At 48.5% G+C, this 21,312-nt stretch overlaps 1 protein-coding gene across 1 annotated transcript in view; it reads right to left on the bottom strand.

Annotated features, from left to right (window-relative positions):
- Positions 1-21,312, bottom strand: part of IPO7 (importin 7) — a 1,018,209-nt gene that overhangs the window by 825,967 nt on the left and 170,930 nt on the right. The window contains exons 3-4 of the mRNA XM_069623670.1: positions 15,010-15,163; positions 1,735-1,893 (exon numbers count right to left, since the gene is read on the bottom strand). Coding sequence (XP_069479771.1) covers positions 1,735-1,893; positions 15,010-15,163 — 313 coding nt within the window. The remainder of the gene's footprint in view (positions 1-1,734; positions 1,894-15,009; positions 15,164-21,312) is intronic.

The raw sequence follows: 21,312 nt of genomic DNA on the forward strand, positions 1-21,312 counted from the left end.
GATAACTGGTTGGTCCCACCAGTGTTTGGGAGGAAGGCACCTCTCAGGACGTCATCCCTTTCCATTAGAAGTCTGTGTGCAACAGTTGTTTCTACTGGTCCTCTTGTGCAGTCCTACGGCATGCCACAGTCTTCTTCGGATCTCTTCTGGTGCAGTGGTCGACTTGCGTTTCCGTGTGCAGCTAGTCTTCTAGACAAAACAACAGTCACCAAAGCAACATTCAAACTTGAAGGTGGCTGTCCAATTGGGGACATCACGCCTTACAAAAACTTCCACAGCAACAGTCTCCTGCAGGAATTTGTATTGGGGTCCAGTGACCCCTAACCCACGTCCTGCCAGCACGCACAAAGGGGAAACCTTTGCAGGCTTTCTGAAACAAAGCCACAAAGGTGCATGAAAGGGGAAGGTCCAAAGACGCCCCACCCCCATGAAGTATAACAGCCAATCAAGTACAGGACGGCTTGACAAGAAGCCATTTTGAGGATTTGGTGCCTTATAATGTATTATGGCGGCTGCAAGTACAGCCTTGATCAATGCATTAGCAAAAGTGGGTACACCGTAACAACTTCCACCATTCTGCTCAGGGGATGCCTGGAAAGTAAGTGTCACTTCCAACAAAGTTAAGGGGATACAAAGTGTCCCCACAGCGCTCCATTACGGTCTTGTGCTGCAAAGGTTAAGACATACAAGTCATAAAAAGGAAGCACCTACTCCTGCAATGGGGAGGACTGGGGCAACCCAGTGAACCCAAAACGACATTGCAGTTGGGGCCCTAGGGGTCACTGGCAGCATAGCACCTATGGTGGGGTGCTGCCATAAGAAAGCATAAAGATCACTGGGTCCCTGTAAGAGGTCCAGTGATCTCAAAACCAAAGTACAGGCGAGAAAAAAGGTCACCCACATCTGGAGTCAGAAAAATATCCCATAGAGTCCAGCAGTAGTGCTGGGAGGCTCAGGCCAGAGGAAATGATTTGCAAATAAGAAAAATCTCCCAACAGAAACACAAGTGACGATATCCTTCTACTTGGGAAGTAAACAACTTCTAATACTGTGTAGTTTACGTCTCCTTATTAAAGAGGGTTTAATAGAAGTATATTTCTGGATAGTTGTGTGGACTAGCCATTAACTGTATTTGTAGACTGTACTTCATACAGTCCTTTCCCCATGGATGCTAAACATTAGGTCTCACTACGAAGTGAGTTTGTGCAGAGACTTATGCCAGTCAGTTCTACTAGGCTGGCTTACCAAAACGGAAGTACCAATCTGTTTATGCAGAGGTGTTGGCATCTTTTCCATTCGAGATTGATGTGTGTTCATCAATTGACTGGTGAACACTTGCGTCTTGTGTATTCTGTATACATTATGAGATATACACTAAACAGTGAAGCAGTAACCAATTGCATCTGTTCCGCACTGGCTAAAGAGACCACACAGTTAATTGAAAACTGAAACCAGCAATAGGATTCAGATTTACTTATGAATTTAGAATGGTTACCCAGTAAACATTCAGGCTGATTACCTAGTCACCTTAGCTCAACACTTCATATGTCAAGGTTAAGAGGCATCTTAACAGTTTGTCCTTTGGTTCAAAATTTCAACCATCATACAATATGCTTTGGGACAGAATCCAACAATCCCGGTCTCACACCACCATATGCATTAGCTTATAGACTATGGCATTTTAAGATTTTCTGGCTCCTTTACATGGCCATTTTAAAAGTACCCATTACTTACTCATAATTTTTAACAAGTTGATAAAGGCAAAGTAGGATTCCAAGCCAGCAAGCACTGTTTTCAGACTGGAGATAAAATCCAATTTTCTCAACAACGGCAGTCCACCGGTTGGGATAGTCATGCTTAATAATGTGATGAATACAAGTAGTAAGCTGAACTCTGGAAAAAGAGAAAATATCTTAAGAAAATAGAAATCAGTACAGTTTGTTCAATTGCACTCTGATAAATGTAATTTCAGTTACAATAAGTGGAAATGATCTAGTGAAGAAAATCCCCCAAAACACGATTAGGTCAAAGTGCAACAATACCGTCCAAAAGGTAAAAAGACTTTGCAAAAAGAATGGTGAAACTGGTACCATCCAACCAACTGATTTGCACTGGAATAAAGAACAATTTAAGTGGTAGAAACGGTGCTTAATTTGTGTGGATATTTGCCAGGGTGCACCCCCAGGAGCAATTTCAGAGCACCAGTACTTGCAGTCTCATTTCAATTAAGTGGTAGTCACATAACCAACACTGAGCCAAGCAAGTATTGTTATTTTAGTGCACTCCTCTAGTAAGAATTCAAGGTATTGGCGCAGCTCCAATACTCGAACTGGCAGCACTGCCCCAGCAGGTTGTGTGACATAGGCAACAGGCAGGTGCCTTGTACAAGGGGAAGTTGGGAACATGTGCCATTGCCACTGACACATGCAGTGCCTTTGTAGACATAGGCACTCAGTGGGCACATGTAAAGCCTTAAACTGGACACTTAGTTTTTCTTCAGATCTGTGCCAGCAATAGGTGCACCAAAACACAAGCGTGTGCCAAGCAGACAATTATCCCAAATGTAAACATTTTAAAAAATGACAAACACTGCCACACGACTACTGGTGCTGCAGTTACCACTGCCAGTAGTGGGAAGGAGGACCCAGCACAGGGGACAACCTGCCAGTCACCAGCCAAGAACAGAGGGCAAGGCTACTGTCAAGTAGAGTCTATGCTGAGAGCCCAACTACAGAAGTTCTTGCTGAGGTTCAATGTCATCAGTTCAGTTTTTTTTAAATTTTGTTTAACTATTTTCTCAAGGAAGAATGGCAACAAGTTCAATGAAACGTGAAATCCAATTAAAAACCTAACTAGAGTCCATGCCCAACATAACAGGGGGGGCGGGTGGGGGTAATTACACAGAAGTAAGCATTAATGGGGAGACATGCAATTTGAATCACAAGGTAAGGAAAGAAACTGAACAATGCACTCAATCCAGGTCCAAGAGATACACAAACTGTCCCGTATCCCATTCATGCAGCCCACCCATACATTTCCATAAAAGGGCCCAAAATGTCATTCCTTCAGACACATTTTCCATTTGTATTGTACCTTTTCTAATCTGGGCTGAAAAGCAGGGATTCAACCCAAACCTCAACTATGGGTTTCACTAGCCTTTCCAATGTCTTGTCGCTATTTGGCAATTATCACTAGACAATCCAGAGTGAGCTTTGGCGCAGTTACCTTTTCTCTTGCAGCCTACCAGTCATCCAATAAGTTATCCATGAAACATTTTACACTTATGCCTGCACCTCTTTCCAACAGCCAGGTTATATTTGAATCTCGATCACCATTGTTTATCTTTGTTAAAATTCTACAAGTCTGCAATGCGTGGAGGTCATCCAGCTGCATCAGTTAAGCCACATTTCCTTCAGTCAGTGCTGGGTTACTGCAGATTGAGGTCTTAAATAGGAAGGTTCCCTACCACTGCCTTGAGGCACAACAACCTAAATTGTCAACCACACAAGGGACAGGCAGAAGAGAGTTTGCACATTTAGGTAATCTAGTCATTAAACCCTGTAGATCAGGGGGCATTTTCAGTGCCAATGGCTTAATTGAAAGCCGTTCTGTTGTAGATTTCCATATACACCAGCAAGTACCTAAAGTCACAAGGAATAAAAGCCTAGCAATACTCCAGTAGGCTGGGTAAAGCAAATGCTCCATCCTTAACTGAACAAAACGCTCCAGGAGAGGTTGCTGGACTGCGCTGCAGAATAATCCTGAGGACACCCACACCTTCCACATCTCTTCAATTGGGTTAAGGCTAGAGAAGAACTAGTTGGTTACCAACTGGTAACGTTCTTTCAACTGGATGTTCCTCCAACGTATTCCACATCTTTGACATGTAATATCCACAGCTGTGCACTTCAGAAACTTTCAGCAGAGGGCGTCCTGCGTCAATGACGTTGGGTCGATGTCCCTCGAAGGTCTCAGTCAACCTCCCTGCCCCCTTCCCCAACGCACGAGAGCAGATCTTCTCTGTAGGGAAGACGGTGTGGAGGACAGATGGACATTTCTAGACTGTCCGGATACCACACTCTCCTGGCCCAATCTAGAGCAATGAGGATCATGTGGGAACCGAACCTCTGCAACACTTAAATGACATGGACTGGAGGGAACAGGTACAACAGTGGGAATGACCAATCCACCACAAACGCATCTCTTAAGGCTCCTCTTGGAGGAAATTAACTTGAGCAGAATGTCTCTCACTTCCGGTTCAAACTGGAAGAGAAGAGATCCACTTGCAGGGTGCCACAAAGGGCGAAGATCTCCTGAAGGACTTCCTAAGCCAACTCCCACTCATGAGAGATCGTGCTCTGCCTGCTCAGAGCGTCCGCCGCCGCATTTTCGTCTCCAGCCAGATGAACTGCCGAGATCGGAATTTCCTGCTGGATGGCCCAGAACCAGAGCTGCATTGCCTCTCTGCACAACGGGAGTGACCCCTGGCCCCCTTTTTTGTTGAGGTAATGCATGGCCCCTGTGTTGTCTGTCAGGATCAGGACACTTCTCCCATACAGAAGGCAGAAAAGCCTTCAGGGCTAGCCTGATGGCTCTCAGCTGTAGCAGATTGATGTGGAGTTTGGACTCCGACAGAGACCAACGACCGCTGGCTGTCAAATCATTGGCATGAGCTCCCGATCCTGTGAAGGAAGAATCCGTCACTACCGTCACCTCCGGCCACGGTTGCCAAAACTGCCCCGCCCCCCCATCCCCCTCATCAGGTTCCCTTTGTTGGCCCACCACAGAATATCCTGGGAGACCGAGAGTGGAATCTGAACGGGATCCGACATCTTGCCGGAGAACTGTGACCACTGCATCTTGTGGGCCCACTGCAGGGATCTGCTCAGCCTGGCCTCTGGCACCAGAAAAATGCAGGATGCCATGAGGCCGAGCAACCTTAAGAATTCAAAAGCCGAGAGACGCTGGCCAAGTTGAAACTTGTCCACCATCTGCAAAATGTGATGAGCTTTTACCTTGGGAGGCAAACACTTCCAAGGACATGTATAACAAAGGCCCGATGTACTGGAGCTGTTGGGAAGGTGACAGATGAGACTTCTTGAAATTCAGGGAGAAGCACAGCCTGTGGAGGGTGCGTCAGGTGAGCCGCAGATGATCCAGCGCTTGCTTGGGACAGCGTGCCCGGATCAACCAGTCATCCAGGTAGGGGTTGACCTGAATCCCCCACCGCCCAAGGTACGCTGCCACCACCACCATTAGCTTGGTGAAGACCCTCTGGGCGGAGGGCAATCCGAACGGCAGGACCCGAAACTGAAAGTGCGAGTCTCCAGCCGCAAACCTCAATAACTCTGTGCGCAGGATGAATCGACACATGAAAGTAAGCATCACTGAGATCTAGAGACCAACCAATCCTGAAGTTAAAGGGCCTGGAGGACTTCAGAACGAATGGCCAGCTTGAACTTGTCCTACCTGAGAAGTTTGTTAAACCAACGTAAGTCCATGATGGGTCTCAATCCCCAGTCTTTCTTTGGGATCAAAGAAAGGGTAATATCCCTTGTTCCTCTCCCCTACAGGCACTAGTTCTATAGTGCTTTTCTCCAGCAGGCTCAAGATTCCCTGCGCAAGGAGCGAATCAGGAAACTTCAGAGTTTCCCCGGTGGATTGTCATGAGGCCGCTGAAGGAAGGAAAGGCAGTAGCCGTGGGCTATGGTATCCAGAACCCACACATCTGAAGTAATGGCTCGCCACTCTTCGAGATGCTGAGACAGTCTGCCCCCAACCAGCGAACCATGGGACATGGCCTCATGACTGTTTGGAAGCGGCTGCGGCAGTGCCTGAAGACAAAGGCAGCTGCCTGAGCGGCTTTGGCACCTCTATTTCCCAGACCACCACGGGTACTTTTTCGCTGGCCCCTTTGACTGGCAGCCCCCCTCGTTCTACCAAAAGAGGAGTAGTAACGAAAAAACCTCCCCTCCACTGCTGTACCCTAGGACGAAAAGGCAGAGGTTGACGCACTGCGGCGCTTGGATTTAGCCGCAGCTTTTGAGGTCTGCAACATCTCAAGGCTCTCGTCAGCCCTCCTGCCAAACAAATGTGCGCCATCAACGGGCATGTTCAGAAGACGGGCCTGCACATCCGAAGCAAACCCAGATTTCCGCAACAACGCAAACCTGTGTATAACGGTGCTCGCAGCCATGGACCGGCTAACACAGTCAGCCGTATCCAAACCCGACTGAAGAGATTCGCACATGGCATCCTTGCCATCCTGCACGAGCAAGGAACCCATCCATTTCTTCCCCCTCGGGAATATGCTCAGCCACCAAAAACAATTCCACAGAGTGAAACCCTTGTCAAGGTTCACGTGGAGTTGGCGGATTTCAAGGCCATGCTCCCAGCAGAAAATATCTTCCGGGCCCAACCGTCGAAGCGCTGGTCATCTCTATCCGGAGGGATGGTAGGGTACGCTGCCTGCCTGGAGGTGCCCATAGCCGCCAGAACCACCAACCTCTCGGGAGTGGGGTGAGTAGATAAATAGCTGGGATCGCGAACGGAAGGGCAGTATTTCTTTGTCAAAGACTTAACAGCCGGAAGAGATTCCAGGGACTGCCAAGCAGCTGCCACCCTTTTCTGTAGGGTAAGATGACATGGCAAAACCGTGTCAGAGGACGGACCTTGATATAAGATGTCTGTCAGATCATCCTGCACAGTCTTGAGGAGGACTGGACCAGGCCAGATACTCCGAGACCCTCGCCGTGAGCCTCTTGTATGAAGACTCTGCATGAGCTCCAGGCTCAGGCCTACCAAATTCCACTTCCAGGGAAGTGTCCAACCCACTGGCATCATGGAGGGTCTGCCTGAAATCCTCCAACTTAGTCTCCAGAAAAAAAGTGGAGCTTCATCAAGTTCACCAGGGTCCTCAAACTCAGACCTTTCCTCCTCTTCATACATGTCAGCCAGAGGGAGTTGAAACCCAGGTCTGTTGACAGAAGAGGGCCTGGAGTCAAAAACTGGCCTCAGACTTCGCCGTAGCCTTCGTTGGAGGATCCAGGATATCCGGGTACTCCAAAGGCAAATTGAGAAAAAATCCCCAAAGACGCTGAAGGCTTAGACGCCAGAGCGTCGACAACCTCGACGTCTTGAGCACCGAAGGCTTCAGTGCTAATGCAGGTGCCGACAGGGGTCCGAGGAGGAAGGTGACGGTGCTTCCTAGAGTGCCGGGACGAGGAAGAAGAGTGGCAGGAACCACTCCGGGACCGAGATCCCGGGACTCCTTCCGATGCGGAGAGTCACCCCTCGAGTCATCGGTGGAAACCCCCTTGGACGTTGATGTTTTGGGACAACAGGCTTGGAGCTCCTACCTACCTGGAGCTTCCCCTTCCGCAAGGCCTTCGCAGTCAGCAACTGGCATTTCGAGCAGTTGGTGTTGTGAGACTCGCCCAGGCACCACAAACTAATGCGATGCGGGCCCGTGAGCGACATTTTCGACTTGCAGTCCCGGCAGGTCTTGAAGCCAGACCGCAGAGTCTAAGGGGTCGAAGAGAACGACATCGTAACAATGAGCACACGAAACGCGGCGAGTTTCATGAAGTTAACGTTTGTGGAAAAAACAGAACTGAGGCTATGGGCGGCGTGCGTCCTGTTTATAACATCCAGTGATGTCGCCCTTGACGGAGGCCTTCGAGGGACATCCACCTGACGTCATCGACGAAGGACGCCCTCTGCTGCAAAAGTTTCCGAAGTGCACAGCTGTGGACATTACATGTCAAAGATATGGAATACGTACGAGGACAATCCATTCGAAACACCCTTTCTAGCTATTCTTCAGGAGACCCTAAAATCAGCTGCCACCTTCCTTGGATCTAGTTCCTTGGGGTTAGCCAGGGGCGGACCTAGCTCTGGTGCACAAGCATTTAATGTGTTCATCCAGAATAAGGTCTTAACCAATCAAACAGCATCTACCTTATAGCTATGCGTCGGCAAGGAGTACAGGTGATCAATCCTCCAAAATGGACGAAGTCAAACCATCTTTCTTTTGGTGCACCCTAAACTGCAAGATACAGAGGGTGGCTTATCAAACTTTACACCCAGACCGGTTTTCATACACTAAAATCTACTGTTCAGTTTCATCCAGTTCCAATAGTGCTTCTAAAGTATGTCAAACCAGCCATCATACAAGCACCCTCAAACTACTGCAATAACAAAATATGCCCTTCAGTGTATACTCGCCAACCCCATGGAAACAGATATAGTTTGCCCCCCCCCCCCCCCACGCTTATAAGATGTCTTGCCGGCAAGGGTGTATTTGGCATTTGCAGTCAGTTGCTGCATCCTTGTGTTTAAAGTGTTCCGAATATTCATGTCGCTGTTCTGAATAAAGATTTTCCATAATAACTTACTAGAAAGTCTTGATTCTATTAAATACACGGAGGCGAGCATTATGCTTCTCTTTCTTTTATTCAACAATAAAGAAAGGGCTCAGCAGCAAGATATTTGTGCACCCAATGTGCCATGAGTAATGTGCAAAAAACAGGTGCACTAATATATAATAAGCATAGTAATATAACGGTAACATAACATAAAACTAAGTCTCTGAAGGGACTGCATTTCCCAGGGAGCTTTGCTCCAGTTCATTTAGAGGCCACCAACATGTGACCTAGTCCACCAATAACAGTCCAGACCCCTCCATAAACGGTCCTAAACATGAGGTCACTTCCTCTTTCGAGGCTGCGAACTTGGCGGTCCATAGTAGAAGATAACTGTAGCCAACTTGTAGAAGAACTTGTGTCAGGGCGTGATCAAGCAGACTTGTCTGTAGGCGTTGTCAAAGAAAGGAAAAATTAGTTTCCTGTATATGACAACCCTAGGTCCCTTATCAGGGTGAGAGAAAATCATGGAGTCATTCTGATAGAATACATGTAAATTCCAAGGCATAATATTTACATTAAGCTTTTAACCTCTTAAGTGCCATTGAGGTTCCCCCCCAGTGCCAATGGCTTTTTTTTAAAATCGCGGTATTAACCGCCCAAACCCGCCAACATTTCCCCCCTCATTAACCCCTTAAGTGCCACTGACGAACCGGCTCGTCGCTGGCATTTAAAGGGTTAATCAACCTCAAGTAACATGCTGTTATTTTCTCGCCAAGTGGGATAATGCTTGCCTCCGTGTCTTTAATAGAATCAAGACTTTCTAGTAAGTTATTATGGAAAATCTTTATTCTTTGTCAAGACCGGAGGCTCCCATTATGCTGGTTTAAAGCTTACTTACCACAATGGATGCCGGCTGATCTACCGGTTTCAGGTAGAATTGTTTGAATATTGATTCGCTTGCCCAGTCTGCCATTCTCATGATGTCTTCTAGGCGAACTCATGCCTGAAAGGCTTTGGAGGCCATGGCTCCTCTAACGGAGTGGGCTCCGAAGTGCTGGGTGTCGGTCCCTGCTTGAGCTAGAGTCCAGCGCACCCAGCGTGCTAAGGTTGGAGCTGATACCGCTTTGTGCGGTTTACGTAGAGCTATCAGTAGCTGCCCGTTAGGGGAGGTCCTGAGTGAAGCTGTCTTTTCTTCATAGACTTTCAAGCATTTAACCAAGCAAATTTTAGGTTGGTCTCTGAAGGCGGGATAAGAACTCACCCTGGAATTGCACTTCGTTCTTCTATGAATATGGAATACAATGCCATCCGGAGAAAAAGCTCTGCCTGCTAAATCTAGAGCTCTGACATCAGAGACTCTCCTGCAGGATACCAAGCAAAGTAGAGTAGTGAGTTTACCGGATAGGGCTGTGCGTGATAATTCCTCGTTACGAGGCCATGACAAAAAAAAAAAGAGGTTCAGTACTTGATTAACGTCCCAAAGCTTGTCATAGCGAGCTGGAGGTGGGACGGTAATCCTCACACTCTTGAGCAACCTGCAGACGAGGTGGTGTTCTCCTACAGGTACTCCTTGCATAAGGTCATGACCTGCAGCAATTGCTGAACGATAGGCGTTCACGGTCCTGTAGGCAAGCCCTCTTTCCGTAAAATGCTAGAAAATTCAAAATCTCTTCTACAGGTGCTGAAATTGGATGTAATCCTTTCTCTCGGCACCAGGAGCTCCAGATGCTCCACGAGTTGGAATCTCTCTTAAGGGAAGTAGGAGCCCAGCTCTCTTCGATGAGACGGACTGCTTTGTGAGACATGCCTGGGACTCTCCATCTGGACCTGAAATCCTCTAGGCCGCTAGGGTCAGAGATCCGTTGAGGAGGAGAGGATGACGCTGACCTGCTGGACCCAGTAGAAGATCCGGAAACTGGGGTAGTAGGATTAGAGAATCCGAAGAAAGTTCCAGAAGAACTGGATACCAGGTCTGAGATGTGCAGACCGGCGCTATGAGTATCAGATCTGCATGCTCCTGACGGGCCTTCGCCAGGGTCCTCACTATCATAGTGAAAGGAGGGAAAGCATACAGTATTCCCTGGGACCATGACTGCAGGAATGCGTCTGTTGCGGATGCTGCCGGGTCCGGTCTCCAGCTGTAGAACGTTGGTAATTGGGAGTTGAGCCTGGAGGCGAAAAGGTCTATGGACATTGGATCCCAGATGTCCTGGAGGCGTAGGAAAACCTCTGTTGATCCTCCAGTCGCTGTAATCTTTCGAGTGACGGGAGTACCAATCCGCTACATTTGAGAGACCAGGAAGGTATTCCGCCGTCACTGAAATCCGATGATCCAGACAAATGCCAGAAATCCTTGGCTAATTCTGCTAGGGGTCTCGACTTGGTGCCGCCCAGATGGTTGATGCATTTTACCGCTGAGATGTTGTCCATTTTTAGTAAGATACAGCAACTCGCTCTGTCTCTGGCAAACAAGCGTACTGCAAAGGAACCTGCAAGAAGCTCTAGACAGTTGATATGCAGATCCAGTTCCTGAGGGGACCAAGTCCCTCCCGTGGCTACGGAACCGCATCTCGCTCCCCAACCGGAGCGACTGGCATCCGATTCGATGGTAATATCTGGAGCGGAGCCAGAGATGGCTCTGCCATTCCAGGCTTCCATGTGAGTGAGTCACCAGTTGAGTTCTGTCCTCGCTTGAGGAGACAGTGTCACGAGTTGAGAGTAAGAAAGGCTATGCCTTAAATGTTGGCCCTTTAGTCTTTGCAGTTCTCGATAGTGAAGAGGGCCAGGAAATATTGCTTGAATGGAAGATGAAAGTAGCCCTATCACTCTTGCTAGTTCTCGAAGAGAGAACATGTTCTTCTGTAAGAGCCTGCGTATCTCTTAGAAGAGTGGATTTTGGCTGATGGGAGTCGAAGCTGAGAATTCTGTGTGTCCACTACGAATCCCAGAAATTCCATATTCTTGGATGGAAGTAGAACTGACTTTTCCCAGTTTATGAGAAAACCGAGGCTGTGTAGCAAGTTGATTGCCAGGCTGGTTTGTTTCTGAACCAGCTCTCGTGAGTGGGCCATGAAAATAATGTTGTCTAGGTAAATTATGAGACGGACACCTTGTTCTCTTAATTGAGCTACTACGGGGCATAAGAGTTTGGCGAAAACCCAAGGCGCCGAAGAGAGTCCAAAGGGGAGACTTGTGAACTCCCAATCCCGATTTCTCCAAGAGAATCTGAGGTAATTTATGTGTGCTTGATGAATCGGCACTGCAAGGTAGGCGTCTTAAGTCTAGGCGCATAAGCCAGTCGTTTGGTCTCAGAAGATCTGAGCATGTGTATACCTTCCATTTTGAAATGGCAGTAAATGATGAATTCGTTGAGCGCTCTGAGGTTTATGACTGGGCGTACCTTTTGCTTCCTGTGTACCAGAAATATGGGACTGAAAAAGCCCCTTGACTTGAGCAGGGGCGAATCGCTTGCTTTTGATGAAGACTGAGTATTTCGTTGTCTAAGGCGGTTTGATCTGACTGAGACATTACTATGGGAGTGGGGCGACATGTCTGGATGGGTTGCGCGAAAAACTAGGCGTAGACCCCGAGCTGTGTCCCTTACCCAGGCTTCTCCCGATAAGGTATCCCATTCCCGATAAGGTATCCCAAGCATTTGCAAACATTAGCCTCCCTCCTACGAGTGTTAGTGGCGCTGCTGTTAATACACTGACCTGTAGATTGTTGTTGGGCTGTATCTAGCCGCTCTCCTCCAGGGACGCCCTCTTCCACGACCTCTTGAGGGGAAGAACGTGTCGGGCGTTCTTGCCAGGAATTATGCTGGCCTCTGGATTGTTGAGGTCTCTTGTCGAAGAAGTAGCGGCCGGAAGAGCGACCTCTTCCTCGTCCGGCCCTGGAGAAAATGTTGGTTGCAAATACTCTTTATTGAAGCCTGTGCTTTGTTGAGTGCAGTGAATGTCCCGACGAATTTTGCCATCGCCTTCATAAAAGGATCTCCGAAAAGCAGACCTTGCGCAGTTGGGCCAGATTCTGTGTCCGCCAGTTCGGTTCATTTGGCGTCTATTTTGTATAGGATGCCTTTCCATCGCTCTGTTGAAAGAGTGCAACTGGCGTTGCCTAAGAAGCAAATAGCCCTCTGGACCCAACCGGACAGTATTACTGGGTCGATGGGGTCTGAGGAGCTAACAGCTGCATTTGCAAGATCTGAGATTTTTGCTAGTGGACCTGCTACATCCAGCTCTTTGTCCTGGCAGGACTTCCAGGTGCGATCAATACCCTTCGTAGGGTCTTTGACATTCTTACCTAGAAAGGTGATCATCTTAGAATCAAGCTCTGGAGTAAGAGCTACTTTGTCCGCTATGTCTGGTCGTGGACATTACGCACGAAGTCTGGCCCTGACTTCCTTGTCAAGAGGCTTGCGTAGCCTGAGGTGGATGTAGTTCGATGTCTTGGAAGATGGTTCCCAGTCGGTAGACCTGGGGTGTATTAAATCTTCCGGGGTAAACATCCCTTCTGTAGGAGGTTTGTTCCCGGTAGTGTCTTGAGGGATGGGGTCTGCCACAATCCCTGCTCCTGAGGGTTTTGAATCCTCTAGATGAAATTCTTGAGAAGAGTGGGAAAGATTAGCGTCGTAGACAGCTCGTATTATGATCATCTTCTTCCATGCCCTGTCCGTATCCCTCCGGGCTTGAGGGTCCATCTCCCCCGATTTCTTCCTCGGGGTAAGCGGGTTGATGGGAAGGGGTTACCTTCCTGTTCATGAAGGCTTGTTTCAGCCTTGAGAAGGCGTCCGTTACGGCAGCTTTGGAAAGTTGGCGGGCTTGGGGGGGTGGGGTTGTGTAGAGCTCTTGCGAGCCGGTGTACAACCCCCCCCCCCTTCAGTAAGGTGCTTTCTTTTCTGTGTTCTCTTCCTCCCCGGAGGGGAGGTCTCTCTTAAATGCTCCATGTTGTCTAGGCGATTTTGTATGGGAATGAGCATATCCGTTACAGCTTTAATACTGGTCTCCACTGAGGATCCCAGAAACTTCTGCAAGCTATTAGCCATAGCCACTTCATCTATATAGCAGTGATCTCCCTCAGACCAGGCCTGGTCTGATTGAGGAGAGTACTGCGCTGCCATGAGAAATAAATGCACCTTACTCACTTTTTTTTTTCCTTCTTTTCCTGGGCTTCTGAACGCCTTCTCTCACTGCCCAGTAACCTTATGTATAGTTCAGCTTGTTAATGTTCATAAAATGCTCAATAGGAGAGCTCTTTTTTATGCAAATTTGGAGATTAAATAATATATTCACTTGCGTGGGTTTCTTTAGTTAATCCGCCTTGAAATCGCAATGAAAAAGGAATTTGTCGTGAAGAGAGAAAGATTCTGGCGCTCGAGCTTGCAAAAACCGTTATGCCATAACGGTCATGCGCACTCGAGCGCCGGAATGTCGAGGAAAGGACCAGGAGAGCTGGAGCTCCCCTAGTGGTCCTCAGGCGGCGCAGCATGTTCCGGGTAGGCCGCGCCGGCTCCCCAGTGCTCAAGGAGAGCAAAGAATAGGGGAGCCAGCGCGAGTCCGCCGAGTGATCCGCTCGACAAGCGGAGGGAAAAACAGCTGAACAGCTTTAGCTCGCGAAGTGGAGCTTCGCATTACACAGCGTCCGAGACCATTAGAAGGTAACTGGCGTCGGAGCGCACTACAATCAATGCGAATACAAAATTAATATATTGAAGGAGAATGTGTATAAGCAGAGCACACTCTTAATACACTGACATAACATTATATTGTTTTTCATATCATATATATTTATTTTTAAATTCTGAAAGCCTGTCATAAACAGTGCAAAACATGAAGGACTTATCTCTTGCAGTGAGCAGCAAAGAAAGAGGGAGTGACAACATGTTTAGGACCGTTTATGGAGGGGATCTGGACTGTTATTAGTGGACTAGGTCACATGTTGGTGGCCTCTACATGCACTGGAGCAAAGCTCCCTGGGAAATGCAGTTCCTTCAGAGACTTAGTTTTATGTTATGTTACTGTTATATTACTATGCTTATATATTAGTGCACCTGTTTTTTGCACATTACTCATGGCACATTGGGTGCACAGATATTTTGCTGCTGAGCCCTTTATTGTTGAATACAAGAAAGAAGCACAATGGGAGCCTCCGGTCTCGACATAGAATCAGTGGGCCTTCCTGTACTCTGATTTAATTTGCTGTTGTCAGAGGGGCCTTTTGACATACTGTATGACACCATGATGTTCTGTTAAAATTGACAAGTTGGATCAATACACGGACGACTTGATCAATTTTAATTAAGAACCATCAACATTTTTTTAAAGCCTACGAGAAGCATCTACCCCACCACGAATCTTCCTTTCAGCGGAATGTCATTCTTGCTATCCATCTGTTGAATATTCAGGTGCCCTACAGTAGAACTAATGAATACCTACCAGCTATTACATCATTTACCATGAACACAGTTGCTTGATTTAATATTCTTTACTTGCAGCACAAAAACTGAATAGCGATATCAATCCTATATAGGTTTGCCACCTGCAATATGGGAAATATTTGAGATCTTCAATTGACTGAGTTTTCGGTTTCACGAGATTTACATCACAAGGATTGTTAAAACTAAAAGCAATTTACAACCCATTACCTGATGAGCTCTGGGGACTGCATAATGGCCTCCACTATGTTTTCACGTATACAGTGTCTATCTTCCTCTGGAATTGTGTATGGTGGCAATTCTCCAGGTGTCGTCTCACGGTCCGGCCAATATTGAGTAATCATATTCTTCAAGTAAATGACAGCTGAAATCAATGAGAAAGGTTTATAACGTTAAGTAATACCGTTTTTGTGCCATTACTCTAGTGTTGCAATTCTTGCATAGCACCCTTGCTCAGACCAGAAAAATAGTTGTAGTGTGCTAGTTAATTATCAGCTACTGCTTCTGTAGATAGGGAAGGTCTTTGGCAAAACTTACTGAGTAAGGTTCAAATAAATAAAAAGATAAATTATCAGCTACCACCATAATAAGGGCATCAATATGGTAAGATTTAAATGTCCTGTGGTCAAGCCATCGGTAAGGGGGCGCTGGGGGGAATGAAAAGAAAAGCAAAAACGTGTGGCAACAGGGATTTCCACCAAGTTACACCCACTCCATGGCAATATAGGAGAGGAGAAACCGCTCTGTTGTGGCAAGTGCGTGAAGATAAAATACAGTTTGTCGACACACATACAGAATGTACACAGTATATTCTTTAAACACAAGTAAAAGAAAAGCATTAAGAAACAAATGCATGCATTTACCTTTGAGATTCAAAACTGTAAAAGGGTCTCTAAACCCAAGACCCCTTTAAAACCAGTATGCCAACAGGCACAGTCGTGTAGGACCTGCATTACTTACCGTAATAGCATTTGATGATTGTATCCGCTTAGATTAACATGCTGTGCATATATTCCGACACCCAGTGGTAATTGCGCAGTATTGTAGCTTTTCTTTTTGAGGATCGAAAGGGGACGTCGACATGGTCGTGCCTGTAACACTATCTCTGACGTGCCGTGTAGTGTACCCAAAATCCCTCACGCGTCGAGGTTCCTCCGATTGTATTTTTTCGGCCATGAGGGAGCCTAATGACCATCATGAGTACAAAAGAAAGTAAGACGTCTATGTTCCTTCCACCAGAGCAGGGAAAGAAGGGTGATCGAAGCAGATACAATCAGAAATGCTATTACAGTAAGTAATGCATGTCTTCTGATGCAGGTTAATCTGCTTAGAATCACATGCTGTGCATAGACAAACAAGCAGTACCCGGAGTTGGAGGTGGGTTGTGAGAAGGAGCAGTAGTGAAAAGATGTCTTAGTACTGCTTGTCCCACCTTGGAATCAGATCTAGAATGGGCATCTAGACAATAGTGTTTTGTAAAGGTGTGTACAGAACTCCAGGTTGCCACTTTGCAAATGGACTCAAGGGGAACATTTTCAATTAATGCTATGGATGTCCCGGTGCCTCGAGCAGAATGTGCTCTAGGCTTGAAGGTCAGCTCTCTCTTAACAAGAGAAACGGAGTGATGCACTGGACAATCCATCTAGATCTAGTGGATTTGGAAACTGCATCTCCTTCTCTTCCTGCCGCCACCAAGACAAAGAACTGATTAGTCTTTTAGTGGTCGAGTTCTTTCCATATAAAACATGTCCGCCCTGCGCACATCAAGTGTGTGCAGGCTTTTCTCTCCCAAGTTTGATGGGTTTTGAAAGAACGTTGCCAGTTCCATTGACTGGTTGACATGGAACTTTGAAATTAATTTAGGTGCAAACCTAGGGTGTGTGCGTAGAACCACCCTATCTTTGTGAACTGTTACAAAGGTGCCTGTAGTTCACTCACTCTCCTAATAGAGTGAGATAGCCATCAGGAAAGCAGTCTTAAGAGTGAGATCCTTAAGGCTCGCTTTATGCATGGGCTCGAAGGGGGAGCCCATTAGCCTGGTTAACACGACGTCAGGTCCCATCCGGGAGCTGGGTAAGATATAGGAGGGGGAATTCTTTTCACTCCCTCCATGAAGGCTTTGATAACTGGAACCTTCCACCATGATACCTTATGTTGTGACTTAGTGTAGGCAGAGAGTGCAGCTAGGTGACCTTTAATTGAATTAAAGGCTAGACCCGAGTCCAGCAGGTGAGTCAGGTATAAACAATGTGTGGGAGAGCAGTCAACGGGTTGATGCTCCTCGAGTTGCACCAGATGACTAACCGTTTCCACTTACTAGAGTAGCAGTAACAAGTGTTCGGTTTCCTTGCCTCCCTGAGAATGTCCATGCATCTGAGGGAGCTGTAAATGTCCAAATTCTATGACCTCAGGAGCCAGACTGCCAAGTTCAGGGTCTGCGGGCATGGGTGCAGCGTTCTACCCTGCCCTTGCAACATGTAAGGGCAGGGTAGTTTCACTGGGGGAGATAGTGACATCTCCATCAGATGAGCAAACCAGGGTTGAGACCCACATGAGGGCCACCAGTATCATGGTATCTGGTTCCTGGTGCATCTTGTGCACCATCTTGTTGAGGGGAGTTGGGGGAGGGTGGGTGGCAAAGCAGACACATTTTCTGGACCATGTTATCCATAGTTCGTTTCCCTTGGAGAGGTTCTGGGGGTACCTGGAGGCATAATCTTGGCATTGGGTGTTCTCCAGAGTTGCGAACAAGTCGATCTCTGGGAAGCCCCATTCTGCGAAAAATCATTGGAGACGATGTCTGTGTAATTGCCATACGTACTCTGCGGGTAGAGGGAAGTCTCTGCTGAGTCCGTCTGCCAAAAGATTGAGTTCCCCTGGTACATGTTGTGATAACAGGAACATGTGTTTGAGAGCCCACTTTCAGATGTTCTGGGACAGCTTGGACAGACCTGGGGAGCGAGTGCCCCCCTGCTTGTTCAGGTAATACATGGCCGTGGTGCTGTCCGTGAGGATCAGCATTGTCTTTCCTTGTAGATGTGTCTGGAAGGCCTTCAGTGCTTTGAAGACTGCCAACAATTCCATAAGGTTTATATGGTTGGACGCCACACTTGAAGTCCAAACTCTGTGCGCAGACGGATTGTACAGGTGAGCCCCCCCATCCTGTGAGGGATGCATCTGTGGTTAGAGTGGCTTCCACTGCGGGGGTGATTGAGTTCCCCTTCACGAGGTTCTCCCTCAACCACCACTGCAGCATGAGAACCAGGGCTTGCGGGACAACCGCTGGCCTTACACCACTGGCTGTTGAGCCACTCTTGCATTGGGCGCAGGCGCTTGAGGAACCAAGTAAATACATGACGCCATCATTCCCAGCAATCGCATGGCTTTGCGTACCATCACCTCTCGGCCGGCTACATATTGAGGGATCTGAACCAGCATGTTTTGGACCCTCTCGTTGGAGGGGGAAGAAGAGGCCGTCCCTTGTTCGAATTAGAGCCCCTAGGAATTGCTTGACCTGGCTGGGGTCTAGACAGACTTCTTGTTGATGGAGAAGCCCAGGTGGAACAATAGGTCTATAGTCTTTTGGGTATTCGAGAAGCAGGTTTTGAAAGAATCCCCCGTTATGAGCCAGTCGTCGAGGTAAGGATAAACCGGAATGGACAACCTGCGCAGATGAGCCGCTGCCACTGCCAGTACTTTCGTGAATACCCTTGGCGCTGAGGCTATACCGAAGGGTTGCACTTTGAACTGATAGGGTTTGCCTTCTATAATGAACCTGAGGTATTTCCTGTGCGCTGGCAACATTGAAATATGAAAGTATGCATCATTCATGTCCAGTGTTGCCATGTAATCCTTCTGTGTGGTAGTCACCATACGTAATTTGAGGTTTTACAAATGTGTTCGCAGGGCGCATGGTTAGATCCTTTTTGTGTAAAAGGAAGTACACTGAATAAATACCCTCCTTTGCCTGTGACAGAGGCACGACCTCTATGGCTATTTTTTCCAGCAGCGATTCTACTTCCTGAAGGATGAGAAGGTGTTCTGGTGCGAGAAGTCTTCCCTTTGGAGGTCTCAATGTCGGGGACCGGCTGAACTCTACAGTAGCCGTGGGCTATTGTTGACAGTACCCAACAGTCTGTGGTAATTCCCTCCCATGCCTGGAGAAAAGATGTTAACCGGCCCCCGACCAGGGAGGGGACCCGGATCTTCGGGTCATTTAGTGGCCGGGATCCTCTAGGAGTAGGGCCCCGACCACTTCCTTTGCCACAAAGTTGGCCTCTCTGGGCATACTGCGTGTTGTAATTACTGGTTCCTTGAGGGGAGGACCAGTTGCTGCCTGAGGCATACTGCTGCTGAGGCTGGCGTTGGCCACGAAAAAGGTGCCTATTGCCAGGTCAGCGCCTGTTGGAGGGCTTAGTGATCTGGTCCAAGGTATTTAAGGTCCAATATTCCTTTTTTTGCTGTTTCCAGGGCGTCATCCACCGCCTTTCCAAACAAGCCGTTTCCGCAGCATCTAAGGTGTTTTTAATGACGCTTTGGTTCACTAGGGTGCCTTCGGTAACTGTGGCCAAAAGATGGGAGCGAAGTGGTTCAGGAACCTCCTGTAGGCCTTCATGTAGCAAGGCCCACTGGGCATCAGCGTAACTGGCCAACAGGGTTGTATTGTTGGCAATACGCGTCCGCAGAGGCCGTAACCCTCGTCCCAAGTGCATAGAGCCTCTTCCCTTCCTTATCAAGGGGAGCTTATCCGGTGGATAGAGGAACCCCCACCCTCTTCCTCGAGGTGGTCACCACCAGAGAGTCTGGGATGGAGTGACCTCTAATATATAGAGGATCAGAGGGGGAGGGGCTGAAGAGTTTCTCAATTCGTGGGTTAACACCACTGACCAAGGCTGGTGTTGACAAAGAGGGCGCAAGGTGCCTTTTGATGGAGGCGAGGAGAGGAATGGCCTGGCTAGTCGGTGGCTTTTCTTTAAAGATTTTTTCCACAAAAATCGATCTCGGGCATAGTCTTCCCCCGTATCTATCTCAAAGTTTGCTGCAGCCTTGCGTAGCATGGCATTAAAAGTGGGCTGATCGTCCACAGGCGAAGGCTCCCTAACTTGATTAGTCTGTGGGGAGGCCAAATCCACAGTATTAGGGTCAGGTGACACAGGAGACTGCCATGGCTGTGGGTCACATATCGGGGTAGCCCAGGGTCCATGAATTGATCTTCCTGGGTGTCCACATAAGGGTAGTCTTCAGTGAGGTCATGTGTAGATTTCCTCATCCTGGGGGTCAAAAAGTCTTGGGAACTTGGCTTGAGGGCCGGGAGGGTCTTCATCCCTTGGCAATTTAGGTGTGGTCTGGTCAGAACAGGACACAAACCTATCTAACCTGTCCATACAGGTCTCAAATCTCTCCCTGGTCCAATGGGACCCAGAATGGTCTCGGGGTGGAAAAACATGTTCTTCCGCCTCTAAACGTCAAGATCTCTCCCACAAAGTGGAGGAAATACCCCCCCCCCCACCCCCGCCCCCCAATTGCCCTCCGAGAAACCTTCTCGTGGGCCTCACTGTGGAGGAGTGTCCGAGTCTCTCCTTCAACCTATGGGAGGGTTCCGACGCTGCCGTCGCACCTTCACTAGGTTTCGGCGTCTCCTTCACCTTCTCAGCAGGCTTCGGCGATTACTTCGCCCGCCGTTTCCGAGTGTCAGACGATCCTCGCGATGCTCTCGGTGACCATCCTCCCAGCCAGGAGCTGATCGAGTGGAGGTTTCAGCGAAAGCGGAACCTTACCGTCGACGGATGCCTTCTTGCGATGTGTCTCACCGGCACCTGATACTTCGGGGGTTAGCGCCCTTGGTAGTAATAGGCGCAGTCGCTAGGCGCGGCTATGGGGAAGGCTGCCGACCCTAACAGTCGGTGGGGACTGCCGGCTGGGCCAGTGTCCCCGTTGGCGCAGAGGCCTTCTTAGACTTAGTCGAGGCATGGCCGGGGGTTGTGTATTTTGTGACACTTAATTGTTCGTCAGCGTCGCCGGGGTGTCCATCCCCCAAAGCAGGGCCAGAGCCGTGCCCATCGGGGCCAGGGACAGACGCCGCGGAGCGAGAGCGCTCTGACGAGAGGTCCACAACCTCCAGTGTGGAGCTCGTATCGTCACGGTCACCCTCGTCACATTCAGCAGCCGCGGCAGAGGAATCAGCCTTCGAACATTGCGTAGGCTGCCCACCTTTTGACCTTGCACTCCAGTCTTAGAGCGGAGGAGCTTGCAGGCCGCGCAACCAGTGACGACATGCTTGAGGGGTAAGCAGCGGTTACACCGCTTCTGTCTCTTTCCACGGGGACTTGCCTTTACAACCCGGGCAAAATTTAAATCACCCCGACCCCACTCTCCCTACTGTGTAGGCCTCGAAGGCCTGGCCACGTGGTTGGCAGCGCAGATGGGATCACCGTCCGTCGAAAGTATTGTCTCGGCGGAGATCCGGAACGGTCGTCTAAGAGAGGGCCGGTAGGTGGTTTTATAAGACAATAA

The sequence above is a fragment of the Ambystoma mexicanum genome, chromosome 11, assembly GCF_040938575.1.
Source record: "Ambystoma mexicanum isolate Mex_15411 chromosome 11, UKY_AmexF1_1, whole genome shotgun sequence".
Lineage (NCBI taxonomy): Eukaryota > Metazoa > Chordata > Amphibia > Caudata > Ambystomatidae > Ambystoma > Ambystoma mexicanum.